Genomic DNA, 17,870 nt, shown 5'->3' with positions numbered 1-17,870 from the left:
AAAGGAATTTATGTGGCTGAGTTTCGATACCTGCTCAGATAAGCGGGGATTATACTTCATACCTGACCCATGCCTCTTTCTCCCACACGCCTCTTTCTCCCTTAAGGACTTTGTCTACACTCAGGGAGTCACAGAAGTTAAGAACCTGGGCTCCAAGGACACCCTGACTTCGTTCAAATCCTGGCTGTAGTATTTCCCAGTCGCTGGCCCTGTGCTATCCCCAGACTTCCTCAGCAGCTCCTCCCTCCACACTCACACTTGTCTTTCACCTAAGGGAAAAAAACTGTTCTTCAGTTCTCTGAAGAAAAATATATCTCCCTATATCCAGCCTTGCGTACCTGCGGCCTCCATCCCCAATATCTGTTGCTATCATTTTGGTATTGCCAGTTCTGTGCTGTTGCTGCTGACCATCGAATTTACATTTGAACTTGGCAGATCCACAAAGACAGAGGTCCAACCACCAAATCTACAGATCTACAACCTCTACTGTGCTTCCAAAGAGTAAATTAGGTTTTTGTTTTTGTTTTTTTTTGAGACGGTCTCACTACGTAATCCAGGCTGGCTTTGAACTCACTATGTAGTCCAGACTGACCTTGAACTTGCAGCAATCCTATTGCTTCGGCCTCCCAAGTGCTGGGATTACAAGCATGTACCACTATGCCTGGCTCAGAATGATGTATTTTGACAAGTATCTGGATTATCTAATTATACAATCAACGTCTCTCTCCCCCTTCCCTTATTCCTCCCTCTCCCTCTTCTAAAACCCCTGCAGACGGGTGCCTATAATGTTAAGTCTATCATCTCCCCCTCCACTCGGGTCTATCTCAGATGCCACACTTCTCACCACAGATTCTATCCTTGATTAATTTGGATGAGTATCCCTGGGAAATGAAACCAGTTCTGACTTTTTTTCTCTGCTGCACATTTAACTGTTACATTTCTATCTTGCTGCTAACCTTGCTTCACAATTACAGTACTGAATTAGTTTGCTCTCCATTAAGCTACCAGAATACTGAGATAATCAACTTACTAACAGGGAAGGTTTGTTTTGACTCACAGTTTTGGAGATTGGTTGATTTGCCTCATTGCTTCTGGGCCCGCAGTGAGGATGTACACCATGGGGGAAGTGTGAGATGGAGCACTTGTCCATCTTATTGTGATCGGGAGGTAAGAGAGAGGAAGAGGAAGGGCTGAGATCCCAATATCGCCTTTGGGGGCATCATTCTAATGACATAAAGTATACAAAGCCCTTCTGGACTTCCTTGCAGTTCAAAAAGTCTACATTTGTTATCCTAGGGGTAAGTTATTGGATTTCTAAAAAGTTAGTTCCAATCTACCACTTCCAGTGCAGAGCATGTGAGAATAAAGTCACTAAAGCATATCTGAGTTGTGGGGAGCTAAGGGGTCCTAAGTCCAGTCAAAATAATGGCTAACTGGAACAAAGACCTCAACATAGGGCCAAACTCAGATTTTATTTATTCATGAAGAGAGAAGTGGTTTGGAAATGAGTGACCATGAAAGTGGCGGGAAGTATGTGAGTGCTGTAAGCTGGGCTAGGAAGGAAGCTGAAATCATCTCTGCAATATGCAGAGAAAGAGACATACAGTAAGAGAAATCTGCATATCACAGATTGGGGTAGTATCTAGTGTTTTGGAGTAGATACTTCAGTTTTAATGTGTAATTTTCAAGTCCTGAAAAGGTGTAGCCTCTTTGCTCAAGGCTCATTCTCAGCCAACAGCATAGCCTCTCTGGCCTAGCTCACACATACTACTTAGGAGCTGTAAAGAGGGCATCGCTGACCTGTGGCATTGCTTTAAAGACTACACATTAGCTCCTCAACTAGACCCACTTGCAATACTTAAAACCAGTTGGGGGATAAGGAAGTGTCCTGGCCAGCTCTGTACATGTCAACATCTGAAGGTAAGGTCAAGTGCGCTTCTCTCAAGGAGAGGCATCCGGGTCCTCCACACTAAAGCCTCCAACTTAGCTCTGTCTCATAAAGATTCTACCAGCCTCTCATAGTGCCATGCTGAAAAGAAACCTTTCAACAGATGGGTCTTTAGGGACATTTAAAATCCAAACTTAAGTCAGTAACAAATGACCGTGTTTCCCCAATCAAGAATTGCCTAGAGTAAGGTCACAACTGATTCCCCTCCTGTATTTGCATCAAACGCATTTCAGAACAGTACTGTGATTATCAGATAGCACCCCAACTCATAGAGCTTTCTTTGATTAAACCAACATTCAGGACAAAAGACTGAGACGTGCTAGATGTGCAGAGTACTGCTTTGGAAGCTGTTTTGAATGTGGTATAATTTTGTTGCAAATTGAAGAGCAGATTGCTTGATTTTGTTGTTGCTGTTTTCTACAGGTGTGGGAACTCGAGACTGGTATCCAAATATACCAGATTATGGACCCTCATGGCTTCAATGTTGAACTGACTTCTGCAGCTATTGAGGAAAATGGAGTTCTTTTTGCCACAGGAGCATGTACTGGTTAGACTAATATTCACAGTGTCCTCTCTCTGCTTTAATGTTCTGAGTGTTTGTGCTAGAGCTCATTAGGTTTTGGGTTGCCAGTCAGATTGCAGATATGTAAACATCCCAGAGCTATGCTTCACTGAAAGGTGACAGACTCATTTACAGGACATTATTGTCTTGATATTGCTGTTAAATAATCAATAACCCACAGTAGCTCACTACAAAAGTCTTTCACGTATATTATCTCATTTAATCTTTGATGGGAAGTATTTGTGTTGCACTGTCTCATTCTGTTTTAATTTTTAGTACTATCAGCTAAGAGGAGACATCAGACCCAGTGAGATATATTGGTAGTAGCAATTGAATCTAAAGCTTACAGCATGCACAGTAACACTGAGCTAAGCCCACAGCATCTCAAATATTTTTGCTCAAGCAGATTTTTGAGACCAGAAAAAATATCTGCCAACTTGGATATAGAATGCCTAGAATTGTGTACTGAACTTGTTTCTGTGTGTAGCCTCCTTGAGAGCCTGTGCTATATCAAACTGAGAGAATGTCAAGCTCAAAATGAAATATTTGTTTCATATGTCTCATACCACAGAATGCTGCAGAGAACTTGCAGTAACCAGAGAAATACAGATCACCCCACCTTTCACCTTGTCTTGTTCTGAACTTCCATGAAAGAACTTTATCTAGACAGTTTGATCAATTGCAAGCATTGACTATGATTATTCTAGAAATGTGCCTAGTAGAAGTTAGACCTTACTCACAAGTTGGTTGATGGTGTAAGTGAATATACTGAAATGAACCCCAGAATTTTGAAGATATAAGAAGGTAACAGCATGAAATAAAAATTAAGAATTCTGGGAAATTACAACTGCTCTTTGTATGGCACAGTGCTTAAAAAAGTGGTCCTGTGCCACAAGGACACCCTGCTCACAATGAAAATTAGTAGTGACAGAAATTCTAAGCAATAAACACAGTCTTTACTGGGCATAAGGACTGATCAAGAGTATTTTTACATAAACAAGCCATATTTTACTTCATCTAGTCTTATGATCTGCAGTTCTTTCAAGTATTGTCAGATTGTCCTTATAATGGGTACGTAAGTTAAAATGACAAAGATCCTGTGTCTATGACACTTCAGAAAGTAGAATTCTCTCACTCCCAGGGCAGCTCCACCCACATGCCATCAGTCTCATCTATCACCACCACTACCTAGAGAGACCTGAACAATACCTCGCCCCGTGCTCTTCCAAACAGAGCAAAGTCCCAAGGTAGAAGAAAATCTGAGCCAAAACTGTGGTCTGAATAGCCCAGGGATGAATGTGAACGCAATAACTTCTTTTTTCTGTATGACTTTTTCCTACAAGACCATAGAGTTCTTTAGAGCAGGAGCTGTGATGATTTACTTTCTATCAGAAGTTCTTGTCTCAGTGAGGTTACACAGGGAGTACTTGATCAATATTAGTGAACGGTAAGATGTGGAAGTGTCATGAGTGTTGCTGAGGGAGAGCCTGGCACAGGGGAAGGACAACAACACAGTGACACAATCTGAATATCCAGCAGGATTCAAAGCAAGACATCAAAAGTGTGGAGAGGAAGGGAGGCATTAGATTGAATGGAGGAGTAGAAAAGTGGGAAGAGGGGGCTACGGGATTCTAAATCTGAGGTGAACACTGTAAAAGCCCTTGTGAGGAAGTAATTCTCTACACAGTAGTGTAGACCAGGCATTCAACAACCACACTGGTATCCTTCCTTCTTGCTCCTTCATCCAGATCTCCTAAATCACATGAATGAAGTTAATGATACAAACACTGCCTCAGTCTGTTTGGGCTATTGTGATGAAATCGACTGGCTTGTGAATATCATAAATGTACTTCTCGAAATTCTGGAGGCTTGGAAGTCCAAGATAGAGACCCTAGCCAATTTTAGTGACAACCCGTTTCCTGGTGCTTTTTTGCTATCTTCACATGGTGGAAGGAGTGAAGGAGCGCTTTAAGAAATTTTTTTAAAGGATACTAATTCTGTTCTGTAAGGCTCTACTCTCATGACCTAATCCTACCTTCTTGATCTAAGTACTACCAAATAGTACACATTGAGAATGAAATTTTAACAGAATATCTTTCAAATATAAGAAAACAACTGGATGTTTCTTTTCTTTCCAAAATAATCAATAAAATAACTCCAAGACAGATAGCTTCTTAGCTACTGGAATTTCCTCAAGCGTTTTATTATCCAATAAGAGCAAATGTCTCAAAATATGTCAGCACCCTAGGAAATGCGACAGATTATTGTAATTATCTTTAACTGTTAATAATAATTAAGGAATGATGGCTAAAATTAATGTTTATGGGAATGTTTAACAAACTGAAAAGCACTGGGAGAATATATGAAAAGATCTATTTAAGAAAGAAAGCTCAGATAGGAAAGTCCAGGAGTTTTCAAGAAAACTGTCAATTTCCTATTAGTATAACAAAGATTTTAAGCAATCAACTTATAGGAAGGAGAGGTTTATTGTGATTCATGGTTTCAGAGGCTTCAATCTATGGTCCCTGGGCCAGTGGTATTTTTTGTGCCTATTGCAACACACTGTGGCAGTTAAAATGTAGTAGAGCAAAACTGCTCACCTTATGGCATCTGGGAAATGAAAGAGAGACAAGGGTCAGGGTCCTGCAACTCCGCAAGGCCACCTCCCCAATGAACTAATCTCCTTCATCAGACTCTACTAAAGGTTCCCATCATCCTGCCAAGTTAGAACCCAAACCTTTACCGTAAGGACCTTTGAGTGATATTTATCCAAACCATAGCAAAGATCATTCATAGATTTCAAGACACTGCCTGATCCTGGTTGTTTTTTATAAGTTGGTGACAAATTCAGACAGAAATGTATTTCATGTCCATTCTCTGAGGAGGCTCAGTTAGGAAGAAAGAAATATAGAATCAATTGTCTTGAGTTTTCAATCAAATCACTGTTATCTGAGCTGAAAGTTAAGGCTTCTACAAAGCATTTTATTCATGAAGTCTTTTCTCTGTGTGCTAAGGAACAGTCAAAATCTGGGACTTCAGCAGTGGGCAGGAGTTGAAAGTGCTGCTGGAAGGGAAAGACTGGAAAGAGGAAGAGCACTGGGTGAAGCACCTGATTTTCCTGCACGCTCAGGACAAACACCAGTACTTCATCCTTGCCTTGGAGTGCAGTGGGACTATCAAAATGATCCAGGTTTGCAGCCTCATTCTTACATTTGTACTGTCGGTGATGGTTTTGGGAAAATCAAATGAGTCAGTAGATAATCTCTACTTAACTTCCCTCTTGATAGCTAGTTGAATATAACATTGACTTTCCTGAGATGCTCCTAATTAACTTTGCAAAAAAGCAAAAAAGAGTGTTACCCAGGCAACATGCTGCCCATCGAGCTCTTGTTGCAGGATTTGTCAGGAACTTGTAACAGAGGTTTCAGAAAAGTGAAATCTACACGCAGATGCCACTGCTGATATTGCTTATACTTTCCTTAGGGAATAATTCACTGCTCCTCACAACTGCTCCACAGCAGGCTCTGTCCCTTATAGTCCATATTGCATTCAGAAATGCTCAAGGCAGTTTTTCTGCTTGTCACTAAAATTGCCCTGTTTATTTTAAGGTTAATAACGCAATCTACTCAGGACTGTTTTGGAAAGATTGAAATAGGCTAATTTATTTTTCCTGTGAATTGATCACCGCCTGGGAATACTAATGTCTTCTTCAAACTCAAAATTAAGGTTACATTTTTTTTTATCCTGGCTGAGTGGATCTCACCCTGTTAGCATGAGCTCAAGGACTCATTGCCTTTATTATTCTCTTTCTGGAAGCTAAAATTAGAAAACAAGTCTTGAATAGCAATCATGAAGTACCAGCATTGATTAAGATGACTAATGATCTTTTAGATGGGAAAAAAGTGAGTGAAAATCTCCCCTCATTTAATATTCTCTACCCTTGTTGTCCGCACAATCCAAAAAGGCACTGCAGAATTCCTGGTCACACACTCTGCAGCACAGCAAGCTGTTGATTTCCCACCTTTAAATTTATGTGATTGATCATCAGGGTGCCCTTCCCAACAAAGTGCTTTTTGTCACAAATCCTCCCTTTTGAAATGACGGGTGGTACTGTTGATACATCCAAATTATTCGGGCTTAATTGTAGTATTTTTCACTTTGATTGTTCTGTTTCTCCACTCAAAATCTGTAGATTAAACTTGATAAGAACAATACCACTCTTACATTTATATTACTGACCTTTCCAGAGTAGGTGCTCGTTAAGGATTGATAAAAATAAATAAATAAGAAATCTCTGGCAAGATTGACAACAGTAGATATATGAGAGACATTTGGGGGCATTTTGCACTCCTAACAAGCATTACAAATCTGAAACATGTTTGTCTTCAAAAAACCATGAGTCACGAGATACTCCATTCTACTTCAAATAACTAAGAAGGATTAGGAGCCATACTATCTAAAGAAATCTAAAAAATCCATGCAGGAGGTTGACAGAAGAGCACCAAAGGCTGATTTTCAGAAAAATAGACAAAGGCCAGGTAAAGAAAACCAGATAACTCTGGGTCAAACATGTGAAAAATAGTCCAATTCACTAACAATGAGGGAATGTGGTTAACGTAATTAATATATTTTAAAACTAATTTTAAATGTTTCATTTCCATTTTATCAGATAGGCCTCAAAAATGTTTTATTAAAATAATTTTAAGTATTAGCAAGCAAGAAAAGGAAAGGGAACTATTATCCATGCCCAGTCCAAGTAAACACACATAATCCCTACCAGGAAGAGCCATGTGGCAGCATCTAATAAAGTCGATGATATGCATATCTTATAATTCAATGATTGTGCTCCAATCAGATGCTGTAGAAACTGAAACCCACTCATAAAGACAAGCAGGGAAAAACTGGCAACACCATTATAAAAAAAAAAAGGATAAATTGTAGAATACTCATAAAGCAGTTAAAAATAAATGAGCTAAAGTTTTTGTATGTCAAAATAAATCTCCAACAGAGTGAAAGAAAACCCATGAATTGGGAAAAAAATGTTAGCCAACTGCCCCTGAGACAAGGACTGCTATCTAGAACATATAAAGAATTTTTAAAAATTAAGCCCCCAAAATTCAAAGACCCAATCCAAAAAAGGGCATCTGAAATGAATATACACGTCTCAGATGAAGAAATATAAAAGTAAATAAATACATGAAAAATTGTTCAGCATCATTGATCATTAGACAAATGCAAATTAAAACAATGCTGAGATTCCATCTCACTCGAGAAACAATGGCCAACATCAAGAAATCAACAATGCTGCAGGGGCTGTGAGGATAAAGGAACTGTCCTCCAGTATTGACAGGAATGTAGACTGGTGCAACCACTGTGGAAATCAGTGTGGAGATTCCTCAAAAAGCTAGGATTAGAGGCTCCATTTGACCCAGCTATGCTGCTTCTGGCTGTTTTCCCAGAAGAATAAAACATCGTACCATAGTGGTATATATGCACCCATGTTTATAGCAGTTACAATTTGTAACTGCCAAATCTTGAAAACAACCCAAATGCCCATATCAGCTAAGGAATGGATAAAAAGATGTGGTATTTTTATACAATAGAGTACTACTCAGCTATAAAGAAGGATCAAATTGAGACTTTTTTAGGTAAATGGATGCAACTTGAGACCATTCTCATAAATGAGATAAATCAAACTCACATGTGTAAATACCATATTGTCTCCCTAGTGTAAGAAATTGAAAGACTAAATAAAGTCTAAAATCTACAATAAATAATGTGAAAGAGCAAGAAATTGCTCAAAGGGGAAAGATAACTGGAATAGGTAAAAGGTATAGGAATAGGTAAGGCAGGTGCTTATGCCGCTGAGCTAAATCTCCAGCCCTATGTATATAAGTTCTTGAAAAAGGACAGTTAATATTTGTATGATCAGATCAATTTTGCTTACCTATATCTAGTAATCTAAGCCAATCTTTTGAAAATAACAATATGGACTATAACAACCTTTTTAAATTCCTACCATCTTGTTTTAAAATCCTATATTGCTATTGTCTGGGGAGATTATTGTTGTTTGTCTCTTTTGCTTTTTGTTTTTGTTTTTTCTGTATGTGTTTTTTTCTCTTTAAAATAAAATATTAAAAAGTGAGCTAGAATTCCATGTAATAACCTGTCTACATCTCAAAAACATAAAACTGAGTGAAATAAGCCAGTTGAATAAGAAACCATAATTTTTATGAAATGGTTAAAATTCTGAAAGCAATGTCATACACATAGAGACCATATATTATGTGCTTGTGGAAGTAGTAAAATTTCATGATTAATACTACATTTGGGTTGCTGTTTACTCTGAGTGAGAAGAAAGGGGAATTTGTAAGGATCAATCACATTTGTAAGGATCCCATTTGTAAGGATCACATTTGTAAGGATCACAGGTGTGATGGTTGTGCTGTCAACTTGACTGGTTTGAGAACAGCTTAGGCCACAGTGTTGGCGAACTGTGAACCTGCGTGCCGCAGTGGGCTGTTTGTATTATTGAAAGCTCTAAAATGTTCGCCGTCACTGTTCTAGGGGATTGGTAAATGTGCTTGTAGATTTGGGGGCGTGGTCTTGGGTACTTTATCTGGCCCTTGGCACCATTTTCCTTTTCTGCTTTTCCACTGCCATAAACAAAGCAGCTTTGTTTCTCCATACCCTTCTGCCGATATTCCTCTTCCTGTCTTGGAGCCAGCCACCATGGGCTGAAACCAGGAGCCAGATAAACTCTTTAAGTGTTGTGTGTTAGGTATTCGGTCCCTGAAACCAGAAAGGTGACCAGTACAAGAGGGCTCAAGATTTAGTAAAACTAGACAGTGGATACATCAGTATATTCTTTATCTATCTCTTTAGTATAGCTCAAAATAAATTAATTGAACTTTTCATCTACTTATTGAATTTGTGTTACAGGGTAGGGAAGAGGATACTTTCCTCATGGTGATATGGGAGCTGCCAGATGTCATGCCTTATTTTCATGATGGGAACCACACTATGCAACTGAAGACTTCTACTAAAGATAAGAATGTGGCTATTCCTTTTCCAGATGTTGAATTAATCATTCATGGAAATTCGTCTCAATGTACTAATGTAAGTTTTATTTTTTTGGATATTTTTAGTTTTTTTGTTATGGATAATTACAAACATACTGCATATAAAAGTACATAAAGTAATCTGACAAACTTCTATGTACTATGTCTAAACTTCAAAACTATTTTGTATATATTCAAATTTGTTCTTTATTCCTCCTGCTTCTTCAAGACCACAAATTATAGACCTGGGAGCCAATCCAGAGACTATATCATTTCATTGCTAAAGATTTCAGTAAAATTCTCTCAGTGATGACTCTTTGAAAAGTGAGGATACCATTATTCTGTAAAATATTTTTGAAAATAATTTACAAAAATAATTTCTGTCATCACATATTTGCTCAGTATTCAAATATCCAAGATTGCCTCACAATACTCTTTATTCTTTTTTCCAACTAGGATTCAAACAACTCCATTTGTTGTATTCAATTGACAAATCTATTAAATATTTTTTTAATGCACACATCTCTCTCCATCAATGTGGAGGATCTGGCCCAGATCCCCAACTTCCTTTATGTGTGGTACGGTGGAAAGGATAAAATAAGAAACAGAGACAAATTTAGTAATGCATGATGGGGGGTTGGGAGGCCAGCACCTCAAGATGAGCAAAACCCCAGATACTCCAGCCACTATTTATTGGGTGTGTACAATGCAATGGACGTACACAAAAATAGGAGGGGTTAGTAGGAGATTCCAGATCAGCAGAAAATTGAAAGGTCAGTGACACTGCAGGCAATGGATAATCCTGGGATGACTCAAGAGGGTGGAGATGATCTAATGCTAAGAAAGATCTTTCTCTGGTGTGTTCTTTTTCGTTTTAGAAATTTTAGTTTAGTCTTAGTGGGTGGGAGAGGGTGGCCCATCCCAAGAATTAATGGAAAGTCTCAAAAGGGTGAGGCTATAATCCCAAACCTCCATTTATACTTTAGGAAAGTATGCAAAATTAGCCATTGTGAATTCATGGTCACCAATATCCATTCTCTTTCTTTCCATGGTTTCCCATGTTCTAGATTTTGCTAGTTATATCTTCTTAATATCATATAAGCAGTTCTTCTATACTTCCTGTCATCTACAAGTTAAATCTAGTTAGTGAATTCAACTTTGACTTTTTTTCTTTACCAAGTCTCCATCGAGACTGTGTCATGATTGTGTTATTCCACCAAGATTCAGAGTATGGTTCGTTGTCTGACTTGTGTGACAGCATCCACTGATGATCACTAACTAGATCTATTGTATCATTTTGTCATTTCTCTCATTAAGCTTCATTTATTAATGGAATGTATCTTTTAAAAAATTTCTCTTTTGCCACATATTTGCCACAAAGATACAGCTCATACAGACATGCAAAATAATGAGTCCATTCTCTGTAATTATCAGGCTTCAAAATTAAGAGTAGATAGCTTAGCATCTAAGAGGGACAGTGAACTTTATTTGCTTAGTATCATTATCAACTCACACGGTTAAGTAGTTTTGATGTTTTTAAGTCAATGCATGTGTTGTTATTATTAATAAATTGTCCTATCTCAGACTAGTTGTCACCTCTTCAAACTCATGAGTTCTTTTGACAGGACCCCGGTATTTCTATATAGCTTCCTGATATGAGACAGTGTTCCAGACTCTCTGCATATTTCTAGCTTCTGATCTAGAACATACTATTTTTCCAAGAAAACTTTCTTCTTTTTGGCGGGAAACAGTATTAAGAGACCATAGTGTGAGGTTTGCAGATACTCATTGCCACAAAGGTAGTGATTGTACTTAGAGCTTTTTCAACTGGGCTAAGAACTAGCTTTTCAATGGCAGAGCTAAGAAAAATTTTGAAGAAAATATCATTAGTTTGCATTGATATTTCCAATTCAAATCGAATGTATGTCTCTTGCCATTTTTATTTTTTCTTTGTCTCATAGAAAACCTTTACTCCTAATGACATTAAAGTAACACTTGCTTGTTTATGCTATAATTTATTAATTATACCCTCTATAACATATGAGCAATTTGTGCCATACTATGTCATCTATGTCATATTGTGTTATATTATAGTACAGTTTCAGGAAAACAATACAATTATTAGAAATATGATGCTGAGCCAGCTTAAGTTCTTCTTTCCTTGGCATGTCTGAGTTGCAGTGTAGTGTGAAACTTCAATGTTTTTGTGCTATCAACTCTATACCAAGTTAAATACACTTAATTCATTGTTTTATTGCTCTTAAATGTTTTATTTCTCATTGTTATTTAAAATATTTAGATATTTACAAAATCAAATCTATAAAACAAATCATTTTCTCAAGTACAAAACAAGGTCTGGTCTACCTTTTAGACCTATCCCTTCTATCTTGTGCTACCCCAGGCTATAACTGTTTTTAAGTTTTTGGGTTATGTCTCTAATGTTATTTTTAAAAATATAATCACTACTTGGTTCCTTCCCACTTCTTCCTAAGCAAATGATATGACATGACATACATTTGTATTTTCTTTGCATATTTTATTTAATAATACATTCTGGAGATCTTTAAAAGATGTATATTGTATCATATAGTGGTAGCTTTTTAAAAAAATTATGATAAAATATACATAACATAAAATCTACCATCTTAGGCGTTCAAGTTTACAAATAGGGCCAGTAAGTACATTTACATTGTTGTATAACTACCATCCATCTCTGAAATTCTTTTCAATATTGCAAAATTAAACAATAGCTTCTCATTCCTCTTCCTTCTCTGCTCTTCCCAAGTGCCATTCTACTTTCTGTTTCTGTGAATTAACCTGCTCTGGGTACCTGATACAAGCAGAAAAACATGCATTTTTATTCTTTTGTAACTGGCTTGTTTCACTTAATATTATATCTTAGAAGTTCATCCATGTGGTAGCATGTGTCAGACCGTCCTTCCTTTTTAAGACTAAACGCCATTCCACTATATGCATAAACCACACATTTTTTAGCTATTTATCTCAGTGGAAAGTTAGGTTATTTCTAACTTTTGGGTATTGAGAATAATGTTATTATGAACATGGCTGTACACGTTTCATCTTTCTTTTTGAAAATGCAATAGTATTTTATTGGAATAGATGTAACATAGCTTATTCAACTAGTTTCCCTGTGGGTGGGCATTTTGGTTGTTTCAATCTTTTCTGATTTCCACTTTAATTCTGATTTAAAATTGAATTTAAGCTTTAATAAATAATCTTTTACATATGCATTTTTGAAAAATAATATGTAGTTTCAAAATTTTGACCATGAATCTTAGATATATTCATAGTAGAACAACTTCTGGCTCAAAAACAGATCCTATGTAATTCTAGATGTTGTCAGATTCTCCATGGTCATCACAAAATTCTCGTAATAGAGTCTGTTTCCCCATTCTGATAGTATGAATTGTCAAACTTTAAAAATTTTTCAATCTAGATTTAAAAATCACAACTTTATATATTTTATTTACATTTCTCTTGCAGTGAGCAGACCATTTTTGGTATACATGTATGAATTTGTGCATGTATTCTGTTCACTTTTCTATCCAAGTAATTGTTCTTTTGCTTCTAATGTTTAAGAAGCTTTTCAGATATTAGGAATATATATATTTGCACATTCTTATGAATATTTATTTAGGATGAGTCCTCTGTAATTTACTTCCAAATTTTAAAGATTCTTATTAGTGTTTTTAGTTTTGTGTGTGGTCATTTTTGCCATGGCAATACTAACTTCTACGAAGATGAGAGTAGATGGGAATTCTGGCTATGAAGAATGACTTAGAAACAATCATATGTGCTCTGCAAGCTTCATAGGGAATCCATTCATTCCAAAACATCTTACCTGTCTCTCTATCTACCTACTTATTGTATCTAATTTGAAAAGAGCAAAGTCTTTTAAATTTTCCTAGCTTTTAATAAGAAGGTAAGTTTGGGATCATAGTAAAAGGTCACAAGATGATGGTTCACATTTTCTGGATAATATTTCATCACTTTTACATCATATCCTTTTAAATAGATGTTTCAATGTCAGTTGATGAAACTCCATTTTTATCTTTTCATAGCTTTAATTCATTTTAAGCTTCTCACCTCACTCTGGTAGCAGCATCATTTTGTTAATAACTACTAACTATAGTTGGAATACATTTCACAATATTTCAGAAGTAGCTTGCATATTGAATTAGATAGCTTAATTTAAAATCTCTTCAGAAGCTGTTTTTGTGAAGTGCTCACCCTCTCTCAGCAGAGCAGGTGCATGTGCTTAGGGCATTCATTGAAGCTGAAGGACAGAAAAGTGAGAAAAATTATCTCTTTGTTTGATCCTATAAACAGATCAGTCATTTTTTAAAAATGAGAGTCTTTGTTAACCTTATTTATGTACTCTAATACTGCAATGGCAAGCAGAAACACAAAACAACACTCAGGATTTGGAAGCAGATTTATTTATGTCAACAGGCACTGATTGGGATCATTCCCAGAGTATCTCTAGTGGTCTAGGGCTTATATGGGATAAGCAAGCAGGAAGTACAGAAGCAGAATGGTTTCTCAACTGGGAACTGGTTTATACATGGTGCACCACAGTGACCACCCATTTCTAAGAGACAGGAACAACTGGTTCTGGAACATTAGCTATATTGCCTGGCAACTAACAAATAAGTACACTGGCTGGGAGAAGGAGGTATTTTCTGCTGCAATACTGGCTCAAACCACTCACATTTTTTAGCTTTTACAGAAATGAGTGGCCAGATACTAAAGACTGCAAGAAAACTGAGTGTTATAGGAGCAATTGAAGAAAGTCTTCAGTGCTTCCTCTTTACCATTATTGAAACAACAGCAATGCAATTTGCTTTATAACATTTTCAAACTATCATTTCACCATTTTATTATAGAATAGAGATACTATTGTTTTTATCATATTGAAATGTCAGTTCAGCAGTATAATTTGAAATCTGTTCATTTCTAATTTGAATAAATAGGTTTTATTATTAGCTAATAAGACTTTGAACTTAACCTACACAGTGTTTGTGTCATAATAACATTATGACATATTGTATTCAAAAATAAAGTGCAGACTGCACCCTGTCATAGAGTAATTCTGGCCTATTTCTCCTTCCAACTCCAGAGATCACTGACAACCCTAAGTTCAGTCATGTGTATATGATGAATGAAACCTAGTTTGTAGCCATTCAAAATGGAAAGAAGATAAATAAAAAGGGAGTTAGGACCAACACAGTTGGCAAGTAATTGTGTAAGTCATGAAAAATGCTACTTTGAAAAAAACAATTGCAATAAATTATTGGTGTACAATAAAAGCACCTTTTAAGATTCTATGCAAGTGTAAATTATTTCTGATTTTGAATTATTTTTATTTATCATAATTAGCACTATAGCACCTCAGCATGCTTTAAAATCACTCTGTAGAGAAAGTGCAAAAACCACAGGAAAAAAATTAGACTGTACATGGAAATTTTTTTCTTAAAAGTCTTTCATTTATGAAGCACTTCTTATTGCACACCTACCATTTAGCATGTGCTATTCTGGGTTTTGTTTTGTTTTCTGTTGGGGGGGGTGATGGTTTATTATTACAAGGTCTCACTATGTAATCTACACTCGCCTTGAACTCAGTTACATAGCCCAGTCTGACCTTGAATTTACGGTGCTCTTCCTGCCTTAGCCTCTTGAGTGCTGATATTCCAGGTGTGCACCACCACACCTGGCTTAGCATGTGCTGTTCTTAGCACTGAGTCTTACACTATATGAACATAGCAGAGAACTTGGAGGGCTGGGGAGAAAGGGAAGTTCCTGAATCAGATAATCCTCAAATTCACATAAAGATTACCAGGACTTAGTGTGACCCAAGTAGGAGCTTCTAAAGGGAGGTAAAAAGACAAAGGGAATCCCAAGTGGGGAAGACAACATGATTAAAGTCATGGAGGTAAAACAGCTCACGGTCTGTGAGTGTGAACTACAAATATCTCTGTGTAACTGGAGTAAGATTTGGGTGGTAAAAGGTGGAAGTGAAGAACCAGATAGGGACTCTATTGTGCTCATGATTGTAAGGACCTGAGCATCCTAGTTAAGGACCTGAGCATCCTATAGCAAGGTAGAACTCATTGAATGGCTTTCAAAGAGAAATTTTGTGATTAGATTTGTGTTGTGGGTTGTTTATATGCTGCTTAGATTACAGATTTGAATGGGACAAGTCCAAAGGCAGAAGATTCAGGCAAGAGGCTACTGTTTTAGTAGAAAGATAGAAGGTCATGATCATGGGGCTGAATGGTGTGGAATGGAAGGTTTCTAAAAGTATTTAGACAAGAAAAGTGATTGGTTGATTTGTGATGGATGCCATGCAGTTGGGAGAGGAATCAAGGACAGTTCTAAGAACACGCTTGAGGAAGGCAACAGCCTAGTCGTGTTAACTTTGAGACACCTGTACAATTTCTTAGTAGTAATTAAATATTCAAGTCTGAAGATTATTAAGATATTAATATTAGGGTGATTATTAAAACATAAGAAATGAGATTGCCTACAAAGAGTTAAAAGAAAGGTTAAATCCTAAGGATATTAATAAATATAAGATGGGCAAACTAAGAAAGTACCAGGTAAGAAACAAGAAAAAACACCATGGAGACACAAGCTGTTTACTCAGCCTTCCGCCACTGTGATAAAATACTTGAGATAAACGACTTAAAAGAAGAAATGTTTCAATTTTGGTTCATTTCTCAAAGGTTTTAGTCCTTGGTTCTTGGCCCTTCGCTTTTGGGCCTGCAGTGAGGCAGCATGTCATGGTGGAAGCACTTCTCAGAGAAAACTATTCACTTCATGGCAGCTGGGAAGCAAAAGAGAGGGAGAGAAAGAAGCTAAGGTCCCAATATCCCATTCAAGGGCACATCCTCTATTGACCTAACTTCCTTCTGCTGTGCTCCACCTCTTAAAGGTTCCACTACCTCCCAACAGCAGCACATGCTGGCAACTCAGCCTTTGCCATAGAGGCTTTTGGTGTACACTGAAAATCCCAGTCATAACACAGGTAAAAAAACACCACAGTCTGATGCCAAGAAAGTAAAGTGTTTCAGAAACCAGAGAAGACTCAAAAGGTGCAAGAGTAACAGACCTCCAATATAATTTGGATGTCATTCTTCAAGGTTCCCATCAAGTCTTACACACTTTCAAATTGCACAAGTATTCATATGAATACATAGACTTATTTGGTTCTGTATTGCAAGAACCCAAGGTATCCAATAAATATGTAAAGCAATTGAAAAGTAGGATATAGAACTGGCAGTATGAAGTCCTTCATGATAAATAGAAAAAACTGTTACAGAGGGGGATGGAGCAGAAGAAAGTAGGGGTTCAAAGTGGAAGATCAGTAAGTGGAGACAGCTAATGTAGAATATTCTTTCAAGAAGTTTGAAGAAAAGAAAGAGGGAAACAAGAGACAATATGGTAACCATTGTTGATAACCTTGTACTCTTGTTTTTGCATCATGTGCTATGTCTATCCTTGGTTTTGACTGACAGCTTTGTTTTGCCATATTTGACTTTATTCTCTCCCCCCTAAAAAAGTAATAAGAACTAAGGAGTAATAAAACCCAAAATGTGTAAATTTTGTTGTAAAAAAGAGAAGGAAAAAAAGTGCTCTAAAGGATACAACAGCAAGTGTGTTTAGGGGTGTTAAATAGCTGACCATATTAATGTTTTTGGTTGGATCATTGAACACAACTGTTTGCAGTCTCACTGTTTGAATGTCCACTTTGTATGCTTTGATACTGTGACTTGAGCAACTATCTATAAGATGATAATATGTAATCTATTAACTAGTGATTTCTTACTGGTTTTTTTTTTTTTTTGTAGTTCTGTATTACTTGTACCCTTACACCGCTTTGTTTTGTTTTGTTTTTTCTCTTTTTCCTTTTAAATAAAATTTAAAAAAAAAGAAAAAGAAAAGAAAGAGATCCCAGGGCTTTAGCGAGGCAGCATAAGTGCCTGCATGGCAAGTGGGTGGTTGTGAGTTTGATGCCCAGGTCTAAGAAAAAAAGAAAAGAAAAGAAACAGATAGAATGGCACTGCAAGGATTGGTAAGAAAGAATAAATCAGTGCTAAAGGAAAAAGAATTTCATCCATTTTAATGAATTTTGCATATTTAATTTTTGATGCTAAATTTTGCTAAATGTCATGCTCTATGATTTAAAAAATCAGACATTTTGTATTGTTCATCACAATTACGCAACGTATACATATATCATTTTATATGGTTATAAATTCTACTCCTTATAGTCAAT

The 17,870-nt window shown here is 36.8% G+C and overlaps 1 protein-coding gene across 1 annotated transcript in view; it reads left to right on the top strand.

Annotated features, from left to right (window-relative positions):
- Positions 1-17,870, top strand: part of Wdr64 (WD repeat domain 64) — a 139,934-nt gene that overhangs the window by 74,236 nt on the left and 47,828 nt on the right. The window contains exons 15-17 of the mRNA XM_003474268.5: positions 2,372-2,495; positions 5,525-5,700; positions 9,453-9,657. Coding sequence (XP_003474316.4) covers positions 2,372-2,495; positions 5,525-5,700; positions 9,453-9,657 — 505 coding nt within the window. The remainder of the gene's footprint in view (positions 1-2,371; positions 2,496-5,524; positions 5,701-9,452; positions 9,658-17,870) is intronic.

This window comes from Cavia porcellus, unplaced genomic scaffold (genome assembly GCF_034190915.1).
Source record: "Cavia porcellus strain 051 isolate PalLab524CR breed Dunkin Hartley unplaced genomic scaffold, mCavPor4.1 scaffold_26, whole genome shotgun sequence".
Lineage (NCBI taxonomy): Eukaryota > Metazoa > Chordata > Mammalia > Rodentia > Caviidae > Cavia > Cavia porcellus.
The sequence above is the reverse complement of the archived record's forward strand: the minus strand, read 5'-3'. Positions and strand labels throughout refer to the sequence as shown.